The sequence below is a fragment of the Drosophila sulfurigaster genome, chromosome 2L (assembly GCF_023558435.1).
Source record: "Drosophila sulfurigaster albostrigata strain 15112-1811.04 chromosome 2L, ASM2355843v2, whole genome shotgun sequence".
Taxonomy (NCBI): Eukaryota; Metazoa; Arthropoda; class Insecta; order Diptera; family Drosophilidae; genus Drosophila; species Drosophila sulfurigaster.
The window spans coordinates 29394327-29419326 of NC_084881.1; the positions used below are offsets into that span (position 1 = coordinate 29394327).

Here is a 25000-nt window from a genome sequence, read left to right on the forward strand (position 1 = left end):
ACATAAAAATACCGAAATGTCTATTTGATATATCGATATACTACTACATAAAGAAAACCCACTTGCTCTCTAAATGCATTACCAAATTAATTAAATTTTATTTTCTATAGTCAGCTAGTGTCATTGGCGCACACGCATTGAAGCGAAGGGAACTTTGTGACAAGCTAAAGCCCCAAAAGTGGCATAAATAACATTTTATAGCATACTTTTCTGCGCTCCCCACAAACTCAAGTATCATCACTCATACGCCACGTGTTCTCTCATATTTCTATACATAGCATATCATTGGTATTCAGTGATTCATTCCAATTGCTTTTGCACGCATTATGTTGATTAGCTTGTTTGTTGTTGTTGTTGCTTTGTGTGTCAAGCCGCTTTTTAAATTGTACCGTGGCGTCACTTTAATTATATTAATCAAAGGCAGCTGCTTGACAGCTGTTTGCGGTTGAATGCAAAGGACACAAGGACGTTTTTGACTTGGCCTGTTGCACCCCTCCTCCTAAGCTCATATATTGTTGGGTAATGCTTCAATGATCACAGCGTCCCGGTCCCCACCCCTCCGCTTGCCACTGTCCACTGCTAATCTAATAAGTTGCCTAACAGACCGCAGATATAGCTGCTTGTAATCTCTAAGCCTCTGTCTGTGTGTGTGTGTGGCTGTGTCTGTGTGTGTGTGTGTGTGTGCGTGCGGTTTGTGGTGTCTCACACAGAACGTTCTCAGCATCATCGACAAGTATCTTTGCAGTCAGCTCTGTATGTTGTTGTGGTTTATTTTGGAGAGCAAGGCAAGTATGCATGTTGCATTTGTTGCATGTTGCTGGTGTGTGTGTGTGTGAGTGTGTTGCATGCACTTGCGGTTGCTCAAAGATTTGATTGCAAGTGTAATTTAAGCACGCTTCGTTGGTCAGATACAATTTGGCTTCCATTTCGCCTGACTTGACTTGCTATGCCCAAAATTTCTCTATTTTCCTATTTTCCCATTTGCTGTTCACCGTTTACCGTTTATCCGTCTCCCTTTTTGCTGCATTTGTTTTAAAATTAAAGCAGCCTTTGTGCCTCGAACCTTTCCCTTGCTGCCCTACTCTGCGCTGGCCTTTTTGTGGCTTGCGACATCACACACAGGAGGAAGAGGGGAGAACTCATGCTGGCTGCAGCTCTCGGTATCTGCTGCATCTGAATTTGCGCTGCTTTTCGCCATCTAAGTTATGTGCGGCAACCGAGTTCTGATTAAGCGCAGCACCGCGGGCATTCCGGACAGCAGGATACAGCAAGCATGTCTGCGTATGTGTTGGTGTCTATCCCTCGCCTCGCCTCTGCGTCGTTTTATTGAATGACGCTCATAAGTATGCTATAGTTTTTTTTTCTGTTTTACGCTTTTAGGTTCCCAGCAGCAGCTGCTGCAGCAGTTGGCCATTTGTGTGTGAGTATGTTGAATGAAACAATAATAAACATGGTTTGTAATCAATTTCATAGCCCAGCTGCTTCTGTTTCAACTCAATCAAGCGCTTCCGTTCTTTGCCATCCATCACAATAGCTTTAAACATGTTCAGAGAACTTACTACAATAGCGAAGAAGGGTTCGTAAGAGATTAATACTGATATTTGAGCAAGTATAAAGAGACTAATTTCCAAGTAGATAAAACAGACACAATAGAAGCGATTGCAATTGAACAAACATGAAACAAAAGCTGTTGGCTGAAGCAACTGAATGTTATCCATATTTACAAGTTGCTAATTGCTGCACAAATAAAAACAAATTATTGCCCAAGAGTCTTTAGCAAGCTCTAAAAATGCTTTAATATACTTCTCTATATTTATATGTGAACTGCAGTAATTTGATTCGGTTTTAATTGGATTCCGTGTAATTTGTATGAAATGCAAATAACATGAAACAAATGCAATTGCGAGTAGCAAAGTTTATTCAATTACCAACTTAAAGTCTAAATATTTGTCAATTTGTGTGTTGGTATTGGGAAATATGTATATTTAGCAAATAATTGTCAAGAGGGAAGAGAAAATTGCGTGAAAAAATGGCGCAAATAATTTATTGGGCTTACAATGTCATTAACAATAAATGACCACAAAATGCATTGTGAACAGCGTTCGCGCAAAAACAAACAATAAATATTTAAGCAAGCTGCCAGACATTGTTTAGCCTATTATTATTATTATTATATTTGTTGTTGTTGTTACTGGTGTGGTTGTTGGTTTGCCGGTTGTTAATGTTAATTAATTTGAACTAAGCAGCTTATGCATATAAATAGCACTGAGCAAATGACATTGAAGCCCAACAACAAGATAATTATTAGTTATTTAAACGGCTTTTGTTGCATATTTAATGCAAATCCTTTGCCGATTCATGTAACTGACAGCCAACTAACGCTCTGACGCGACAGACAAAGCGAGAGAGATGGTCAAAATGGAATGGGAAATGGGAAATGGAAAATGGACGATGGCCGCTTTCTTCTCTCTCTGTTCTGGTCAAACAATAAGTACAATGCTCGCGGCAAATATTGATTGTACTTTTGTATACCCTAGAACAAAAGAGGCTATAGAAATGCTGACCACAGTTAAGCAAATGATAAGAGCTTCGATTCAAATGCAGCCTGTGATTGTCTCCAAAAATGCCAAAGAAATTGAAATATCTTTGCAATTACAGAGTATCTGCTGTCACGTTACGTTTATTTCTGTCATTTCGTAGAAATTTCTATGTGCTTTAGGTCAAACAACAAGTGCAAACATAAATCTTATAATTGCCTGACCCGATTTGATGTATCGATAGCGTGAGCTGTATTTTTAAATTGCCAAACAATGGCCGTGCACTTTAAACTCTCTCGGTCTCTTACTCTCTTTCTCTTTCCCTTTCTCTCTCTATCTCTATCTCTGCTTGTGCCCGCGGGCACTCGAGATAAATCACAGGCATAAACCAAAGCAATAAATAATAAATCAGCGCTAACAATTTGCACAGCGCGCTCTCGTCCCAAAACCCCAGCAAAGTCCACGAAAAGGGATCCCAAGTCCCGCTGACAACTCTGAAATGAAAGTTAAGCGCTGGACGGCATGCGGCAAGCGGCATGCGGCAAGTGGCATGCAACGCGGCCGCGACCGCAGGCATTTCTGCAAAATTATGCATTCAGCTGAAATACTATAATGAAATTAATTGCGCGGCTAAAAGGATGTGCAGCAAACAGCAAAAACAGTGTGACCAGAGCAAGCACAATGTCACTTCAAGTGAAGCAGCAAACTCTTAAGTTAATGAGCTCAAGCTCTGCTTAAAGTGGGTTAAGAAAATTATAATTGAAAATGAAGATACTCGCTACCCATTGTGCATAAAATCAAAGCAATGCGGTAATAACTTTAAAATATACCAAAATAAATCAAATAAAATAATGAAGGTATGTGAAAAACTAAATCGAATAATAATATTATAAGTATCAACTTAATAATCTAAAGTCAAAAAATAGAACAGTAATATATTAAACATTGATATTTATAGTTGTGAATAACAATCTCAAGAATATTTCTATGTGTTTACTATTTCAAATCTTAGAATTTATAAATATGTAGATTAGGCTACTCATATTATTTAATGTTTGAATTATATGATTAGATTACAACATATTTTTTTGATTTTATTGCATTGATTTTATTAGTATCAAGCACTACAAATATTTAGATATTTTTAAATTTATAAATCTATATTTTTGATAATTTATTATGCCAATTTTATTGATAATTTCGCATCAAAGACACATCAAGACAAAGACACATAATGCATGCAAGCATAATCATGTTGGAGTGTTTAATATCCTATCACAATTGATACATACTTCGATCTGAATACACGGACACATATGCAATTGCAAATCTTTTTGATGCTCTGTAGTAAAACACACACACACACACACATGTAGCACACATAAACTAAAATTTTTGGCTAGTAATTTTCACACGTGATCGCTTACGAAGCCATTACCTGCATTTGGCTGTGGTTTGGCACAACTGTTGAGCAACAGTTGATGAAAAGTAGCCTAAGCACAAGCTTGGCCATCTTTGTGAAGCTCTTCTGTCTGACCACGCCTACTTTGCACATCCGCCTTCTCTAATATCTCGGTCCGCCGCCTAGTCAAGCACACACACACAATATGACCGACATACATCGAAATTTTTGGCAGTGACTTTTTTGGGCACATGCTTAAATCAACAAAGCATCTTGCTCTGATAATGCATTGTAATATCATTCAGTTCTACACAACTATTTAATAATAGTCACAACGGTTGATCAACAGTTGCTGAAAAGTACTCTAAGCCAGCGCTCGTCGATATAAGTGAAGCTCGTCTGTCTGACCATGCCCACTTATCCAGTCCGCCTTCACTGATATCTCGTTCCGACGCCTAGTCAAGCTAACACACAACATATGAAAGACATAGATCAAAATTTTTGGCAATGACTTTTTTCATCCTCAAATCAATAACCAGAAATGTAATGCTTTGTATTTCCGCACAACTGTTTTGCACTAGTGGCAACAGTTAATCAAAAGAACCCAAAAGCAAGCCCTTCCGCCTAACCACGCCCACTTAAGACATTAACCTACACTATTATCTCGGTCCGCCGCCTAGTCGAGCACACACACAACATATGAAAGATATTGATCAAAATTTTTGGCAACGACTTTTTTAGTCACATAGTACTTAAATCAACTGGCAGCAACTTCCTCTGGCAATTCTGTACAACAGTTTAGTAACAGTCACAACTGTTAATTAACAGTTTAACAAAATTACCTTAAACAAGCTCTGAATTCTTTGTGCAGCTCAAATGCTTGACCACGCCCATTTAGCCAGCGCGCCTTCACTAATATCTTGGTCCGCCGCCTAGTTAAACACATAGCCACGCATTTGGCTTACATAAACTAAAATTTTTGGCAAGTCATTTTCGCTCACGATCGTTTAGGTAGCGCAAGGGACTAAGGTTCTGCACAACTGTTGAGAAACAGCTGAGCATAAGTGCCCAAAATCAAACTTTGCAATCCTTATTAAGTCCTGCTGTTTGACCACGCCCACCTAACTCTTCAGCCTTCACTAATATCTCTGACATACAATTTTCGGGCATAACTACAAATTTTTGGCAACCAGTTTTTCACAAATATATATATGTTATGTCAATATAAGAGTCGTTGCAGATAGGCCATGTACAAGAAACTGCGAAACACTGAGGAGGAAATGTCATGGTCTGGAGCTGTTCTACTTGGTGGAGCGTTGGACCAATTAAGAAAATAGATGATGCAAAAGGAAGACATTCTACATATTTTGCAGACCCATATTTGCGATTTTGTTGACAAATGTGCATATAAGGAGAGACATCACATTTCAACACGATGGAGATCCAAAACACACGTCCAAAATCTTCAAGGAATGGATCGCACAACAACATTTTAAGTTAAAGGAGTGGCCTGATCTCAATCCGATCGAAAATTTGTGGTCGATAATGAGAAGATGATTGGGACTCTACGAATAAGTACCAGCCAGCTAGCGCGAGATGCAGCAACGAGTCCAGCAAGAATGGAGAGCTATTCTAAAATAAATAATACTAAATTTGGTAGAAAATATACCAGAATGAGTAAATTTCACAATTACAAATAAGGGTCCAAGTATTAAAAAAAAAAGCGTTTGTTGAAAAGTGTTCAAAATGAGCATAACTGAGTACATGCGAGTATTTTTTGGTTTTTATTTCTTAAATAAACCAATTAGTTTTTTTTTATTATATTTTGTATAAGATTTTGTTAATAAATACTCAAAGAATAAACAAAAAAAATTTGGGTTCATTTACTTTACTAATAACTTTTTTATGCGAACCCAAAGTCAGTAGTTGCAAACATGTACTCAGACTTGCACGCCACTGTATGTTTAAAACAATATTTCAAACAAATTTCTTAATTTATATACCACTAAATCCTATTTATATTATATTAATTCTTACAGCAAAGCAACTACTTTTATTTGCTGCCCTTAACACTCACAGATAAAACTGCTAAGCAAATATTTGAATATTGCGCACATAAAATGATTTCCTTGGACAACTGGAAAGTGGTTTGAAAAGCTCATGAAAAGGTTGAACAAATTGTCAAATAGACTAAGCACAAAATGCACAGAATATACTTTATTGTAAATGTTGCAAAAGGCATTGCAACAGTTGAGCCAAATGCAATTTGTGTGCACAAATCAAATGTGCAACTGCAACTGCAACAGAGGCAGCAACAGAGGCAACGAGCAACACACAGCAGCTAGCATAATGCGCCGTCAGTCGTTAATCAAAGTTAAAATGCGTTAAACAAGCGCAACAAACGCTGCGAAATGTGCATTTCGACGCCTTCTCATGCCCAACTGGTCAGGCAAGGCCAGAGGCAAGATCCGAGAGAGAGAGAGAGAGAGTTGGGGAATTGGAGTTTGAATTCTGGTTTTGCTGCTGCTGCTGCTGCTGCTGTTGCCGACTGTTGATAGTGTGCATTGCAGCGACTTCCGTTTCCTTTGGCAGTGCTGCCTTTTCCGCACAGTTCACTCGACCCTCTTCTTCCTCCTTCTCTCAGCTTTGCATTTCCCTCGACGCTTGCATGTTTGCAAATTTTGAGCTGGCGACGCGTTATAAACAAAGTTTATTACAACGTTTGGCCGCCGGCTGGCATCAACTCGCACAACTCAATGCCCTCTGCCAAAGAGAGGAGGCAGAGGAGGGAGTAGGGAGGAGGGAGGAGGACAGAAAGCAGCCTTAATGCACAAGCATTGTTGCACTCTGTTGGCACTTGAGGCACATAACTTGTCGAAAATTTTATGCGCGCCACGTTGCCGCTGACAAAATGGCGACGGCTCGACAATGTTGTTCTTGTTGCTGTTGGTGTTGTTGCTGTTGTTGTTGCTGCACTTAGATATGCGATTCGTGACCCCAATAAGAGCACGTCCTCAGACCATATCATACTATAAGTTTGCCATATTTATATACCACATTCGTATTCACATTCAAATGTCAGGCTATCAATGCAATTTGTCAGCGCAAGCAACGAGGAAATTGCCGGCAAATTGTGGTAATTGCATGTTTATCAAGATTGATTTCATTAAATATTTGCATGTAGCAGCTGAATTAATTTGACAATGGGCATAAAGCCAAAAGGAATTAGGACTACCAGATTGAGAAACCTACAGAATTGAGAAACAAATCTGGCAATAAATGCGATATACAAATCAATTTAATTTAAGAAAAGTTCAAGTACTTCTGAATTTTCTGAAATGACAAACATTTCAAACTAATTGAGCATAAAATATGAACTAAAATCTAGCAAGAAAATACAAATTTAATGTTAACAAAAGTTCAATGATTTCTTTGTGTTTTAAGTCACCAACACTTCCAACTAATCTAGCTGTTTATAATAATTAAAATCAAGTAAACAAATAAATTTAATATTAATTAATACAGATCAAGAATTGAGAAACAAATGTGGCAATAAATGCGATATAAAAATCAATTTAAGTTAAGAAAAGTTTAAGAACTTCTTAATGTTCTGAAATGACAAACATTTTAAACTAATCTCGCATAAAATATGAACTAAAATCTAGCAAGAAAATATAAATTTAATGTTAACAAAAGTTCAATGATTTCTTTGTGTTTTAAGTCACCAACACTTCCAACTAATCTAGCTGTTTATAATAATTAAAATCAAGTAAAAAAATAAATTTAATATTAATTAATACAGATACAGAATTGAGAAACAAATCTGGATATAAAAATCAATTTAATTTAGGAAAAGTTCAAGTACTTCTGAATGTTCTGAAATGACAAACATTTCAAACTAATCTAACAAAAATATATGATTTAAAATCTAGCAAATATATATAAATTCAGTTAAATGTAAAATATAAATTTAATGTAAGCAAGAGTTCAATGAGTTCTTAACAAGCACTTCAAGTCTAATCTAACAGAAAATATTAATTAACATCCATTTCAATATAAAATGTGAGTTGAATGAAAGCAAAGTTCAATTACTTGTCAATATTGTAAATAGAAAACATTTCGAATTAAGCTAGCAGAAAATGCTAATTGAAATCTATCAACAAATATACAAATGTTAATTTCAAAACAAAATGTAAATTGAATGTCAGCAAAGCTCAACTACAATCAATTGTTTGCAATAGAAACCAATTTGAATTAATCTATTAGAAAATCTTAATTAAATTCTACAACTCTGCTTTGAATCTCTTAAATTAGTTTTCCATTATTTAGATTTGTATTCTTGCTGTTCTCATCGAAGCATAATAGCTCCTCAAAGAGGCGCATTTCGAATGAGTTAAGTTAGGTATTTATTAATAAATGGCGCGAGCTGAATAAATTCGAGCTAACAATTCCGTCTTTCAACTGGCTGAACTCTATAGAGCTGACAACTTAATAGAATACAATAGACGAATTGCAATAGAATTGCTTCTTTCTCTCATTCTTCTATTTTTTGCTTTGCCGGATCACTTTGATTGGCAGTTGAGAGTTTGCTTCGCAATCGTTTTATTAACGCAATTGCGAATGCTCTGCCAGCTGGCGATAGAATAAGCACAAACTGTGCAAGAAGTGGGAAGTCTAAAAAGGCAAAGCGAATTCATTGTGTGTTGTGAGCCTGAGTTCGGGGAAAACGCTTTGATTACGTCAAGGTTCTTGCCAATTGCTTTTTACTTCTGTTGCCATTTCCCGTTTTTTGTTCTTCTTGTTGCAGCAAGCAAGTTTTGGATTTTATTAAATGCCGTCTATTGATTTTGAATGCCGTCAACGACGCCCACAAAAGTTTGCGCCCACACAACAACAACAACAACAACAGCAAGAACAACTTTCTTTGGCCAACTACTCGCTCGTTGTACTATGTATTTTAATTAGAAATTTCCCACTCAGTTTCAGTCTCAGTCTCAGGATGGGCTGTCAGTCAAAAGCGCAAAATATTTGAATTAGCAGCTAACGTTTTATGCCTGGCTAACAGTGCGTATGAGTGCCTTACATTTTTTGATATACAAATATGTGTGTAGTTGCTGGCAGCTAAGCTCGTTATCAAAAGCATAAAAACGGCTAAACATTTCACAAACAACCAACTTTTCTCTGCGTGGGACGTTCCCATGTTCATGTGTGTATCGGTGTCGGTGTTGGTGTCGGTGTGTGTGTTGGTGTATGTGTGGGTGTGCGTATCAGTTGTGTTGCCTAAAAAAGCGTCAGCAGCTTAAGGACCATCTTTGAGACATTCTCGTCCCTGCTTTGGCACATATCTTCGTTAAAAGTTCTTAAAACTTTGCTTCGCTCTCTTCTTTCTCCCTTTCTTCCTTTCTCTCTCTTCTCTCTTCTCCCTCTTATCTCTTCTTTCGTTTCAAAGTGTCAGTGCAGGACTAAGTGTCCTGGCAATGCAGCTTGGCATTTTGCCTAGGCATACATACAACAAAAGACACCGTTTTTTGCCCTTCCCTCGTTTACTCTTTGCTTTGTTTGTTTGTGCTACATCTAAAATTTCGAAAAATATTTCTAATTAAAGCTACATACAAGATTCTCAATTGCTTTTCTTTTCCTTTCGTTTCGTTCCTTCGTTTTTACTGCCTTCAAAAATGTAATGCAATTAGAGCTTAAGTTTAGCTAAAGTTTCACAGTTGTTTCTTCGCAATTCTTCGACTCCTTCGACTGTTTGCTCTGCTGCTGCGTTGCTTTGTTGCATATTAGTTGCAGTTGCTGCAACTTTATGATGAGTCTCATTAGTCTCTTGGCAACGTCTGCTTCGCTCGCTGTGTTTTTCAACTTTTTCCCTTACTCGATTCTCTCTAATCAATTGCACGGTTAGTGCACATCCGAGTGGGAGTTAAGAACAAAAAAGAAAAACAGCTGCTACGCTCTACTTTTGTTGCCTTTCTTTTGGTGACAATCTCAGAACTAAGTATGTTATCTTTATCAGTAATTGCATTTTCTTTATTTATTTTATTTCAATTAGCGGTGGTATAACTTGATATCTTCTTACAAAGAAAGTCTAAATTATTATTATTTACTTGATTAGCTTCGATAAACGAACAATTTTTTACAACTACCTTAACAATTCAATGTAAAACTGTTGCTGCTGGTATATTTTGTACTCTGTGATATATTTTATATTAACATACCAAATGTAGCCTTCGAAACATATATATATATGGTATTTTTTAAAAATAGTTCTATATCAATATATCAAATCCAACCTTTGGTATATTTTTAGTATTTTTGCGGTATATTAAATTGGTATATTTTAAATTTGATACCACACTGTTTTGCTTTTATTTACAATAGCTCGACTGTAGCTTTTTATACCCTCTATTTCTATCTATGGTATATTTTCAATGTAGTACTATATTCATATACCAAATGTAGCCTTCGGTATATATTAAGTTGGCTGATATTTCGGTATATTTTGCACTCGATGGTATTTTTTAAATGTAGTTCTACATCAATATAATTGATTTTTTTGTGGTATATAATCAATATTTAAAAATATTTTTGTGGTATATTATATTAAATTTGTATATTTTAAATTTGATACCAGTAGCTTTTTTACTTGTTATTTATTATATTTCGTTTCTTTTAGCTACCAAATCGTATCACATTTCACTCCTTAATTTATTGCAACAGACACTCGTCATATTTATTTATTAGCCTACACTCAATTTACAATTTAAGTCGATATCAAAATAAGCACATTTAAGCTTGATGCGACATTGTCGCTTCCGCTATCTCTAGTTCTCCTTCTTCTACTGCTTCTCTATCTCTCTCTCTCTCTCTCTCTCCGCTCTCTTTCTCACTTGATCTTTTACTACTTGTGCCGCACTTTGCGTCTGCATATCTGCGCCTTCCTGTTCCTCTTGGCAGCTAGTCAGAGTTTGAGTTATGCAATTTTGCAGTACGCATCTTACACACTCTTAAGCTGTAACTGCAATCCAGATCCGGCTCATGCCATAAAGCCACACACACACACACACACACATATATATACAGAGAGAGAACCGCAATTTATGCAAAAATTTATGGTTGCCCTGGCGTACTTCCTGCCAAGCCCTGCCCGAAAAAGTAAAGTAAACCCAAAGAATTGTTCCTTTTTATCGAAAAACTTGGCACTCGCCATGCACACACATACACACAGAGATTGTATTTTCCCATATGTATGTGTGTGTGCATTGAAAACGCATCGAGATGATGTTAAATAAAATTCAGTCGCACTTAACTAAGCAGCTTTTGATATGAGGAGCAGGCAGTATTACCAAGGCAACCTCGCAATAAAATCCACAAAACGAAAACGAACGAAAACTCAACTCGAAAATTCCAATTTCAATAAAAAGACTAAACGCACTTGAGCGTAATTGCAGCCATGAAGTTTGCCACACATGTCCACACACAGTCCATGTGTGTGTATTTGTGTGTGCAGCAGAGTGAAAATGCATTTTGCAATAAAATATGCGTCAAAATTTAAATGAAAAGCTGCTGCTGTTGCATTCTCGAGACTTGAGACTGCTTCTCAATGGCAGTTTTAAAGTGTCGCTCGGGTATTTTGGCATACAAAATGCTACTTTACTGCATAAATTGAGGCTCGTCTGTGGCTTAAGCTTATCTGGCCAAAAGCCTTGCCTGCCAAATTCAAACTGCCTCCAGTTCTTCCTCTTCCTCTTCCTCTGACTCTCTGATTGGGGTTGTGATTTGGATTTGGATTTGGACTTGGTTGCTGTGTGTCGACGAGTTTGCTTGCCTTTGGCCCCTTTTGTTGCACTGGCACTTGTCATTCGCATTGGACAAGGCGCTAAATTGTCATAGCAAAGCCTAAAGCCAGCGGCCACAGTTACAACTGCAGCAAGAGATACTACAGCTACAGATACTACAGATACAATTGCAGTGCCAAACACAACAGCAACTGCAAACGCGAGCACTTTGATGTTGCCATTAAATTAGCCCAAAAGCCAATGACTGCTCAGCCTGAAAATGCGGGCTAAATTGCGCACACACAATGAGCACAAAGTACAGTGAAATGTGCCTAACAAAGTCGCCAGATTACTCGGCTCAAAAAGAGAAAAACCTTCAAAAGAAAGAGCTACAAGAGTGCTCGACTCTAAAACACCCGCTTCCTATTATTTATATATTACTCTTTAAATATACCAAATTGTTACCAAACATGCCAAAATACTCAAAGTATCCAAATTATTATACTAAAAAATACTGAAAATGCACTGAAATTTATATTTGTTATATCGATATACTATTACATTACTAAGAAATATTATTAAGGAGATACAGTGCGATATAAATTTTAAAATATATCAGAATAAAATGCTAAAAAAATACTAAAACTATATCAAATCATATTTTTGGTATTAAAGGAGGCACAAGATTATAATACCCTTGTACCCTATGCGCAGCAGCTATAAAAAAGACATGAATGTATTCAAATAACCAAAATATTTTTTAACCAAAACTGTGCTAATTAAATTTACCAAATAAAACTTTGACAAAAAAAACAACGAATAAGCCAAAAATGTGCACACAAATTGCAGCATAATAAATGATCGACTTTTTAAACAGACATCAGTTGTGTTTTACACCCAAAAAAAAAAAGAAAGAGATGGAGAAAAAACCAGAACACAGTCTGCGGTTAAATATGGCCATAATTCAGGCAGAAACTTTGCATAATTTAAGCTCCGGCTTAAAATATAAATAAAAGCATTTTGCATACATTATAAGCCGATTCCCCCCGGCCCCGGCCCCTCCGCTCGGTTCTCTTTCACCACAGGGACAGGCAACGTATCCCAACAGCACCGCAGCAACACACAAAAGTTTGTCACATAAATATAAGCACATTTAAATTTTCTTTAATTTTCCAAATGAATTCACATTTTTGGCTGCATGCTGCGTAGCCCTGGGAAGTTGCCACAAACACACACACACAGAGAGAGACACAATTGAAGCGACATGTGTGCAACGAGTGAAAGGGAAAGAGGAAGGGGGGAAGCATTGTGTGCAATGCGCTGTTGAAGAAAAACATATTGTTAATGGAGTCGAGAGCATGTGAAACAACATAACAGGCGGCCACTTTTTTGGGGTCTTGTTTAAACTTTAATAAGACCTCAATCGAAGGAGTTGACGGTTCGTGCAAGTGTGTGTGCTGCCATTATTTACATTAACACGAACTCAAGTTGGAAGAAAAGTCTCACAGCCTCGACTCTGTCACATGCCAAAAACTTTTACCACCTAAGTTGCGTAAAGTGAGCTAAATACTCGCCTAACTACACGAAGGAGTTAAGCGACGGGGGCGAGGAGCGAGGGGCGAGGCGCGAGGAGCGAGGGGCGAGGAGCGAGGGGCGAGCGAACAACGAGAAGCTGCTTCAAAAACAATAAACATCAGCTTGGAGTAAAGCTGACAGTTAAATGACAGCGCACGTCTTTGGCTCCTGGCTGCGTTTAATTTAAATGTGCCCGGGCTCTGCCTAACATAAATTTGTGGCACACATAATGTATACGTAATGCCAGAGATATTGCGTATACGTAACACAGACAGGCATGTCTGGCGTGCGCTTATCTACAGCTGGATTTGCATTGCATTTACACCGTTTCGCCTTCGCTTTTGGCATGCATGTCTGTCTGTGTATGTGTGTGTGTGTGTTTTTTTATGCGCCGTAAACACTTGATAAAATTCACATAAATTTTGATATGCCCGCCCCGCCGCAGCGGTAAATCCCCGCCTTTTGAATTCGATTTGGCTTCACACATGCCGCACGCTAAAAGCCTTTTTGCCCCATTTAACTGCGCCACGTTACGTTCGTTACGTTTGCTTTGCTTTGCTCCGCTTTGCATTGGTTTCGTTTCGTTTCGAGCGTAAAAATCTGCGTTTTTCACCAAACAACAAGCCAAAAATAAATACACATAAAGACCCCGCCACATTTCGCCCCCTTTCACTAAAACTAAAACAAATTTCAACAATGTTTACACGCTCTCGCTGTCGCTAGCATTCGTCATAAAATTCGCACACTGAATTCAATCAAATTAATAGTATAAACTGTTGTTTGACTAACGGCTAGAAATTAATTAGAATAAAAGCCCTGTGCATCTAAATAACAAATTGCCGTTTAAATAATTGACAAATTGCATAAATACGCATTGTATTTACTTATCCGACTGCCGCTGGTTAAACTTTGAATTAATTCAGTCATGCAGTGACCACAGTTAAATCAACTATATAATCTTTAAAGCGGGTGCGTAAAAATGTTAAATTTAGATTTAAAATTTAACAAATTAATGGATTTAAGCGTAAGAGCTTTTAAAACAGAATTAAAAATTAATTTTTGTAAAACTGAAAATAATTGTTCTGCTTCGAATACTCCTTAAATTTAATCTGCTTTCATTGCCTTACAAAAATTTCTAGTAAGATAAAAATTTCAGCTTTTAATAACTTCCCAACTTAAATGAAAATTTTTCATTTCAGAACTACAAGCAAATAAAGCAATGATTATTATGCTTAACATATAACAAATACTGAAATATACCAAAGTATACATCTGATATATTATTATCATTCCTATTCAAATAACCAAAATATTTTGAAACCAAAAATAATTTTCGGGCTTTGAATATTCTTAGAATTTATTTGCTGCACTTGCCTCTTATTAAAATTTCTAGAAAGAGGACAAAACTAACAATGAATTTTTTTCAAATTTTAATACTTTCCATTCAAGCAAATATAACCAAAACTAAAACCAAAATGTATGGCATTATTTTATGAGCATCAATAGCTACATTTGTGTATTGTATTTTTAGCAATTTTTGCATAGATGTTGTGTCAATGTTTTATGGCCCGTGGGCAGACGATGGCAACTGGAAAGTTTTTGGCCAATTGTTTTATGGATTTTTGACTGCAAATCATGATTATTTAATACGAATGAAAATTGAATGTGCAGCGATGTGCAGTCAGCAAAAAAAGCCAATAAAATATTTGAGGTACAGCAGCAGAAATATATGATATATATATAAATATCGATTGAAAGACACGCACACACGTTGATATTTGAATAACAGTTTGCTCTTACGCTCTTCTTCCTCTGCCTACACAATAAATCTGCTGCTGTCTACTGAATGTGATCTAATGGAAATCAAAAATAGACACAAAATATGCAAGCCAAATACAAATATCTTTGTGCAAGTTGCAAGTTGCAAGTTACATGTGGCATATCCGTATCCATGTGGTATAGTCGTAAATTCGATTTATTTTTGTGGGCACAAGGACATGGCGACAAGGACTCAGGTGAGCCATAAAAATAAATCTGCCCGCATTTACGCCGCCTCGTTGGCTTTTTGCATATTTTATGTTGTCGTGTCGAGTCGGCTTTTTACTCTCGAAATACTACAAAATAGTTGTTATTGTTGTCAACTTCCCTTCTCTTCTCCTCTCTTTTTCGCCGCGTTGATCCCGTTTGTCCTTTCGTGTTGTTGTTGATTTTATTGATTTCCCGGTGTTTCCTTTTTTTCTGTTTTGTTTAGATTTGCATCCCGACTGCTGCTGCTGCTGTATGCAGATAGAGCCTAAAACCCAGTCAGCAACACGCGTTGGCGAAAATGGTTTCCCCTAAAAGTTAAGCCACTTTACACTGCACAACACAACGGAACACAATAAAAGCCCAGTGTGTGTGTGCGCACAAACAAACCATAAAAACCGCACATAACATGTTTCAGCTCCGAGTCGGAACTGCGACTCTAGGGCCAGAGTCCAGCGGCCAGTTGCAACTGCAGTTACTGTTGCTGTTACTGTTGCTGTTGCTGTTGGAGTGCCGCACCTGGTAAATATTTACCTGTGCAATCAAATTTAAAATATCAACACAGTTGCACAACGCACACAGCAGGCGCCTCGCCAAAGAATTAACTGTTTAAATATTTTAGGCAATTAGTGGCACCAACTACAACAGCAGCAGTAACAGCAACATGAACATGAACAACCAACAACCAAGAGCAGCAGCAGCAGAGGCAGCACAGAAGCAACAGAGCAGCAAGCCAAGCAGTCGAGCAACCTGACAAAGTACAAAAGGCACGCGCTCAAATAGCTGTGCGAATATGGAAATGAAAATGGAAAACTGCAAGACATGAGTGCAGCTACAGATGCCCTGTAAAGTAATGAGTAATAGAGTAAGGGAAGATTATTCTATAGCTATTGTTTAAATACAATTATTTTCTCAATAAAGTTCTCTATAACGAAATTTCATTTTCAGTTAAAGAAATTCTTTACTTTCATTACAAAGAAGTCATTAACAAAAGTAACAAGATTATTGAATATTCTTTTATGAAATTTCTTTAGCAATTTCTAAATAGAAATCCACAATAATTTCATTTGAATTTATACTTTGCCGAATACAAATACGATTTCATAGAACAACTTGAATTAAATTACAAGATAATTCAATTTTCTTTTCAGGAATATCTGAAGTAGTTGCTGAATTTGAATCTTTTATAATTTCATTTCTGAACGTATGTAAAAAAGTAGGCTTATCAATTACGTACAAATAAAATGTTATTGAATAAATTGAAGAAAATTTAAAAAGCATTAGTTTTTTCTGTCAACAAGAAATATGCTCTTTATAACTCGCTTGAATTAGATTACAAAATTATTAAATTTCCCTTCATGAAATATCTTGAGTAGTAAATGAAAACGTATTCTAGCAACTATTCGCTACTGAGCAATTAAAATTTCATAAAACAACTCAAATAAACCTACAAAATTATTAAATTTTCTTTACTGACATATTTTAAGTAGTTACAGCATTTAAATCCACAATAATTCCTGCTAAAAATACCCTCTAAAGTATGCTAATCTTTCGCTCCCTTGCAGGCAAACAAAATGAGGGACGGATATGAGTTTTGAAGTGTTTCATGGCAGAGTGCCAAGCGGCGACTGTCGCAGTGCAATGATACCCTGTACTCCCAGTACAGCCATTTGCATGGACATAAGCTGCAGCAGAGCGGCAAAAAAAAGAAGGAAGAACAGAACTTGAGGGAGCAACAAAGTTATGCAATCCGGCGCTCTGGTGGCGTCAGCTTGAAGCATGAAGCACGAACCAAAAGTTACTTCATTTACATGGTGTGCACTCGAAGTGCAACTCGCACTCAGACTCAGACTCAGACATTCGCATTCGCATTTGCACGCGAGACTCGGTTGCAAAAGTTTGCCAATATATCAGGTGCTTAATAATATAAACAACAACAGGTAGCAGAAGAAAAAGACAGACATGGCCCAAAGGCACGCCCAAAGCTCTCTGGCACAATGCTTCAATGACTTTGGCAACTTTTTCATGCGCACGCACAACAGCGCATGTAATGAATGAGACTTTGTCTGGCGTCTAATAATGGAGAAAAGTGTAAGGTATTTGCGCAATTAAATGAAATTGAAAAGGATAATGGATAGTGAATGGGAGTGGAGCTTCAAATGAACACTCTCGCACTGGTCATTAACTATGGCTATGACAATGTGCAACGTTGGCTAATGGCTGGCACTTTAATTGAACTGCGCCCATTTAGAAGTGCAGCGATCTCCTCTCCTCCCCTCTTCTCATGACTAGCAAGTTATGTGCACTATCATAACCTCTGTCAGCTCATTTGCAGCATTTGTTGTCAGTCGACGAACGCACCATTAGCCATTAGCCAACATGCAACAACAAACACTAAACAGCTTCGCTACACTTCGCACGTTACGTATACGCGGCGTGTTTCCAAGCTGTTGCACACTTTCAGCCTCACTAAGCAGCTGCTTGGCTATGCACTTGTTGTTGTTATTCTGGCTTTTGTCTTTGTGTTTCAGTTGTTGTTGTTGGTGTTGTTGTGGAAAGGCTTGCGTTCGCGCTTCAATTACCATCGACTGTTTACGACTTTTTATTAACAGTTTGAATTATTGATTCAACTTAATTGATAGATGTTCTAAGGAGAGAATTTGCGATCAGATAAGAATAGTAGAAATTATCAAAGAAATACTTGTATATGGGCACATTCGCCTGCATCTAGGGTCTTTGATGTTTTGGATGACAATTTGGTATATTTTGCTCTCTATGGTATATTTTGAATGTGGGACAATTTTAAAGTATACCGATATACCACAAAAATATTGAAAAAATACCGAAGTATGTATTTGGTATATTTACATATATAGTATATAACATTAAAAGTTTTTAGTATTTTTGTGGTATATTTATTTGGTATATTTATAAATTTATAATTTATAATATATAGTATATAGTATTTGTATTTTCAGTATTTTTGTGATATAGTATTTTTTTTATTTTTTAATCTTTTGCTTTTATTTAAAATGTTTTGTTTTATACATATTTATTCGATTACTAAATTTCGATTATTTCGTGTATCTCACAAGTTTTTTGAAGTTAAAAACGAAACAAATGCTTTTATGAACTCTTTTCGCATATAAAATTGAACTTTTCCCAACAATTGTAATTGGACATATCGTAGAAGTAATCAAAACCAACGCAATCTTGATCGTTATTATCACTTGGTTCTGAATCCTTCCATTTCAAATATTTTACCTCTAAACTAGTCGTTGAAGACATATATTTGCCTTCTGTTACTATGTCGTTGACATCCACCCAGTATGGAGTCCCAGGGAGACCGCTTAATCTAAATCCGATTTCAATGCTTTCACTGTCATTCTCTAGACTTGCCAAATGTCCGCCCATCTTTTGACACGCGATCAAAGCTGAGAACCAACTCAATTTTTGTTTATTTTCAATGTAATAATATTTTTCACCTATTTTCTCAAATTCCGTGTTATCTTTCGCACCTGTTTGACTATTAAATTCTTTTACATATTTATCGATTTCTTCACTGGGCTCTAACTTTTGTTTTATCAATCTAATCTCTCGATTAATGGACAACATTTCCGCTTTAAGAGTTTTGCTTAATTCATTAATATTATCGCTGAGGCTTTGGAGAGTATTCGACTTTTCATTTTCCTCAGTTTGGCTGTAAAACATCTTTGCGTGCTGCAAGAACGGCCTGACGACTTTGAAGCAATATTTGCCGCAAGTAGATTCCAGTTCACGCGATTCTTCGCAGTTCTATAAGAAGCAATCAGATTTGGTTATCAATTTCAGCATTACGTAAAGAGAGAACTCACTGCTTTGCACTTTTGCACTGCAAACACTGCGATTAGAATCGAAAATAAACAAATTTTCATTGCGACACAATTTGGACCTCGTTTAACAAAAGCTGGCAATCGACTAAACTATTCAAACAACCGTCGAAATCATGCAAGTCGTCGAAATCTGTCGATCTTACGACAGAAAAGAAGAGATTAGAATTCTATTATTGCATGCGTCAAAAGTCGCGTAATGGAATTTTTCGTATTTATTTATAAAGAGAGATTATGAAACATTACAAAACTGCACTCTAAATAAAATAACAACATTATGTAAGAAATGCAAGCATTGAAAATGAAAATGAAACAAATGAAACTGAGCAAAACAAATGAATTAAGGGAGAAAAAGTTTTTTCGACTTTTCGTATAATTGTTCTCTACCAATTTTAAATCAGATCAGATTAAAATTAAACTATTTTCAGTATATAATATTTCATTTATTATATTCGTCGTATATAGTAAATTGTATTGAGAGAGACTCTTACGCACTTTTAGCTGCAGCTTAAATTGAGTCTTTGCAAAATGGTCCAAACACTTTTCAGTTGAAATAAATGTTTAAAAATAAATCATTTCTCAGCCAAATTTGTATATTTTTTGTTGAGTGTTGCTAACAACAATACCGGAGGTAAACTCTCAGCCCAAGTAAGTTATTATAGACTCAAAGTGTGCCCTCGATCGAGTTTCTTTGAAGCTTTGGTATAATTTGCAATCTATGGTATTTTTTGAACGTAGTAGAATTTTAAATATTGCCAAATGAATATACCACAAAAATACCGAAAAAAAATATACCAAAGGCTATATTTGGTATTTTTATGTAGTTTATAATATACGTATTATAATTTTAGTATTTTTATGGTATATAATATTTATAAAGTAATACTTCAACGTTTTGCGTTCTATGGTATACTTTAAATATTGTAGTTCGCATAGTTTTAGTATTTTTGCTGTATATTAATTTGGTATTTTTTAAGAGTTATAATGTTTTGCTTTTTATTAAAATGAAAAGCGCCTATCTTACAGTTTCTTATCTGTTTTACACATATTTATTCGATTACTACATTTTGATTATTGCATGTATTTCACAAGGTTTTTTTTTTAAGTTAAAAACGAAACAAATGCTTTTATGAACTCTTTTCGCATACAAAATTTAACTTCTCCCAACAATTGTATTTGGACAAATATAAGGAATCAAAATAAACGCAATTTTCCCCCTTATTTTCACTCGGTTCTAAAGAATTCCATTTAAAGTATTTTACCTCTAACCGAGTCTTTGAAGACACATATCTGCCTTCGTTTTCCATGTCGTTGACATCCACCCAGTAAGGAATCCCCCTTAATCTAAGTGCGAGTGCTAAGCGTTCACTGTCATTCTCTATACTTGTCAAATATCCGCCCTTCTTTTGACACGCGATCAAAGCGTAGGACCAACTTAATTTTTGTTCATTTTCAATGTAATAATATTTTTCACCTATTTTCTCAAATTCGGTTTTATCTGTCGCACCTTTTTGACTATTTAATTCATTTGCAAATTTATCGATTTCTTCACTGGGCTCTAACTTTTGTTTTATCAATCTAATCTCTCGATTAATGGACAACATTTCCGCTTTAAGAGTTTTGCTTAATTCATTAATATTATCGCTGAGGCTTTGGAGAGTATTCGACTTTTCATTTTCCTCAGTTTGGCTGTAAAACATCTTTGCGTGCTGCAAGAACGGCCTGACGACTTTGAAGCAATATTTGCCGCAAGTAGATTCCAGTTCACGCGATTCTTCGCAGTTCTATAAGAAGCAATCAGATTTGGTTATCAATTTCAGCATTACGTAATGAGAGAACTCACTGCTTTGCACTTTTGCACTGCAAACACTGCGATTAGAATCGAAAATAAACAGATTTTCATTGCGACACAATTTGGACCTCGTTTAACAAAAGCTGGCAATCGACTAAACTATTCAAACAACCGTCGAAATCATGCAAGTCGTCGAAATCTGTCGATCTTACGACAGAACAGAAGAGATTCGAATTCTATTATTGCATGCGTCAAAAGTCGCGTAATGGAATTTTTTTTTGTTTTCATTTATAAAGAGAGATTATGAAAACTGCACTCTAAATAAAATAACCAGATTATGTAAGAAATGCAAATGCAACAAATGAAGCTGAGTAAAGCAAATGAATTAAGAGAGAGAAAAAGTATTTTCGCCTTTTCGTATAATTTTTCTCTACCAATTTTAAATCAGATCAGATTAAAGTGGAATTACTTTAAGCGCTTTCCTCAACATACGCGAAAATTAAACTATTTTCAGTACTTAATATTTCATGTATTAAATTCGTCGTATAAAATGTATTGCGAGAGACTCTTACGCACTTTCAGCTGCAGCTTAAATTGAGGCTTTGCAATTGGTTCAAATGAAATAAATGTTTAAAAATAAATCATACCTCAGGCAAATTTGTATATTTTTTGTTGTGTGTGTTTTGCTAACAACAATACCGGAGGCAAACTCTCAGCCCAAGTAAGTTATTATAGACTCAAAGTGTGCCCTCGATCGAGTTTCAATTTTGCGATGGGTTCTGCTTTTACTTTTATTGAAATAGTTTAGTTAAATGCAGGACCGCAGCCCGAGTATCTCAGAGAAACAACCAGCCACAAAACCGACCCCGATTCTATTTTTAAGGGGGCGGCAGTATCAAACGCATCATGTAAACACTTTGTAACCGACTCCTGATGCAAAACTGGTTGAACTAAGCAGCTTTTGACAATTTGTTGAAAGTATCCTGATGCTGCAGCGTTTCTATTCTCCAATTCCAGCTGCTCGAGCAACGTCGAGTTGCTTTCGCCTGCATAAATACATTTAAATAACAAACAGCAATATGTTACGTATACGCAATGTTGTGTTGCTCCACAGGATGCAATGCCTTTTGTTGTAAGCATTGTTGTTGCTGTTGTGACCGCCCCATGATTGCATATTTTTAAGCTACTCTCCACTTTAATAATGGTTTTTCGGTTAGTTGCTGCAGAACGTTGGAGCTGGCCACAACTTGGTTGCAACCACAGTTCGTTGAACGTCGCCCGTCGTCCGTCGCCCGCTTGGCTTTTTTAATGAAGTTGCGTATACAATGCTGGGGAGAAGGATACCGGATACGGAAGTTTTGGCATTACCTGCATACCGAAAAATCCAAGAGAGAGAGAGAGAGAGAGACTGTCCGGTGTGCAAGTTATTTACAGCACATAACTGCAGACAGCGGAGAAACACAGCAGAGGAGGAGTGTGAAGGCGACAAGTCTCTTGTTCCGTTGTTGTTGTTGTTGGGTGAAGAGCCTTTGAGTTCATTAGTGCTTGAGTTTGAGCTATGTGTGAGGGGAGTGAAAGGGGAGTGTCAGCTATGCAAATGAAACTGTGAAGCAATTGCGACTGCAGTGTACTAAATAAAAACGAATGCAGTTCATTTTTAATATCCTGCGGCAGCAGCTGTCGGCATTTGCCACAAAAGGCGGCGGAAATTAAAACTCAATATTCGAGTGATTGCGCTGCAGCGTTAAAAGCCACCAAAGGCACACGCCCACAAGCAAATCTCATTCACATTTTCTCTCTCTCGCTCTCTACTTCTCTCTACTTTCTCGTCTCTCATTGCCATTGCCATTCCGACTACTTCTGCTATTTGACTTGGACCCTGGCAGCGCACACAAAAGTGCGCAATTGAGGCGGCAAATCAAATGAAATGCAACGAAACGTGCCGGCAACACACGCACTTCCACACTTCCACACTTCCATACACAAAGCGTACCTCTCCTCACCTCACCTCATTCCTCTTTTTCCCACTTTCGTCTCTTCGCTTCGGTAAAACTTTCAACGGCAATCGTTTGATTTTGGCCAAGTGCAGCTGCGTCTTTTCGACATCTTTGCTATCTTATGCCATTGCCATTTGCTAAATGTTAATGCCATTTCAATTGTTCCACCCTCCTCTTACTCCCGCTCTCTCTCCTCTCACCATCCTCCACTCACGCTTTGCTGTCGCCAGCACAAATCTCATTTTATTCGATTTCTCTTTGAAAAGCGCATACCCTTTAACTACGCTCTGTTGGACAGCTTAGACTAAGCTATTGTTTGAGAAAAGAGTTTAAATTATTGTAAGGAAAATTAACTTGGAATAAACACTGTAAAAATAATGCTGACAAAGAACAAAACGAAGATAAGAACGTATTTATCAATCACATTTTAAAGTTCAATTATTTATTGACTTCTAATGCTAAAGTCTTAAAGTAAGTTGCTTGAAATGAGAAATTATTTCTACAGCAATTGGTTTCAATTTGAGTTCAGAAAAGAGTTTCAATCTCTCCATTAAATATTACAAAAATTAAACTGGAATAAAGCTGAAAAAAACTAAAACTTATTTAACAAACTTTTCAGTTTCATTATTAAATTTCATTCATTATATCAAATATTGGAGGAAGATCGTTTAAATGCGGAATTATTTCTATGGCAATTCTTGAGGAACAACAAGAGTTGAGGAAGAGTCAGAAATTAACCATCAAATATTATTAATTAGCTCTGGAATATATAGAGCTAATGGAACCTAAAACTAAAGCGATAATAATAAAATGTATTTATCAATCTAAATTTAATGCAACTTTATTTCTTATACCTCTTAAACTTTTTAGAGGATATCTGGCAGTCGCTGCCAAGGTTTTTATTTGTTTTTATGCTTTTGTCAATCGCCTCACGCTTTTTGGTCAATATCAAAAGGCAGCAAGTGTTATGTGCATATCATATATCGCATATTTCAAGCAAAGAGCTGCGCCAAGTGTTTGCCAAACACTTTGAAATTGATATAGCACATTGACTCCCATTTGAACAAATAATATTTTGGGGCTTTTGGCTTTAATAAAGAGCTTGCTATTTGCTAGATAATCTGACCAAAACAAACTTAAAGCAAACAGCTCTTAAATACTCGGAATATGTATTAAGAAATTACCTGAGTCAAATACCAAAATATGAGCAGCTTAGATAACTATCTTCCTCTCAATCTGCGTATCAACTCATGTTCCCTCTCACTCTCTCTTTCCCTCCTTTTTCTCTATTTGCATAATTTGCCAGCAGCTGCAAACTGCAAACTGCAAACTGCAAACTGAAATTGATCCCCAGTCTGATTGCATTGACTTGAGACTTTAAGTTTAATCCTGGCAAAATGTTTATTTGACCAAAGTCAATTTCTCATCACTCGCTCCACAAAATTTAATTGCTTCACCTCCTCAAGCAACTATTAAAACATCGTCATAGGCATTATCTGTCTTATCAAGCTGCCTGCTTTTTGCTTTAAGCAATTGCCAGCATCATTTAAAGGCACATTAAAAATGTTATGTCATTAGAATGATGCGCACGTTCCGTGGGCCACATTGATTGATAGACTGACTAAATGGCTTGAATGCCCGATTGATTGACTCTCGCACTACTGGCTACACGCTACACGTACGCACATGTCCCACACGCGAGCCACGTTCTTTTAATACCCTTTCGTGAGAGGTTAGTCAACTAAGTGACTAAACTAAGCTTGGTTTGGTTTTTAGATATATTGATGTAAAAATATAGCACAGCTAGCAGATGATGTGAGAATCTGGAAATAAGTTTTGAATATCTGTGCATATCGTGGTTGAATGGTTGTATGGATAATAAATTCCTTGCCTTCAGTTTTCATTCTAATCAAATCAATTCAAAAGAAAGTTTAGCAAATCAAAATTATGTAAAGTGTCTAGAAACCCTATTGTATTCTTTGAATATATTATTAAACTCAAAAGAGAATCTAGCATACATAAGGT

General features: G+C 36.5%; 3 protein-coding genes across 3 annotated transcripts in view; 1 reads left to right on the forward strand and 2 right to left on the reverse strand.

Moving 5' to 3' along the window:
* LOC133838565 (limbic system-associated membrane protein) overlaps positions 1 to 25000 on the reverse strand; it is a 100206-nt gene that overhangs the window by 54295 nt on the left and 20911 nt on the right. The window lies entirely within an intron of this gene.
* The window catches only part of LOC133838583 (sorting nexin-21), an 82537-nt gene that overhangs the window by 25674 nt on the left and 31863 nt on the right, over positions 1 to 25000 (forward strand). The gene's annotated exons all lie outside the window — the stretch shown is intronic.
* LOC133847201 (accessory gland protein Acp29AB-like) lies at positions 18291 to 19273 on the reverse strand. Its single transcript, XM_062282081.1, has 2 exons — positions 19172 to 19273; positions 18291 to 19112 (listed from the first exon to the last, which is right to left on the reverse strand). The coding sequence occupies exons 1-2, from the start codon at positions 19229 to 19231 to the stop codon at positions 18444 to 18446; spliced, it is 729 nt and encodes a 242-aa protein (XP_062138065.1). The 5' UTR covers positions 19232 to 19273; the 3' UTR covers positions 18291 to 18443.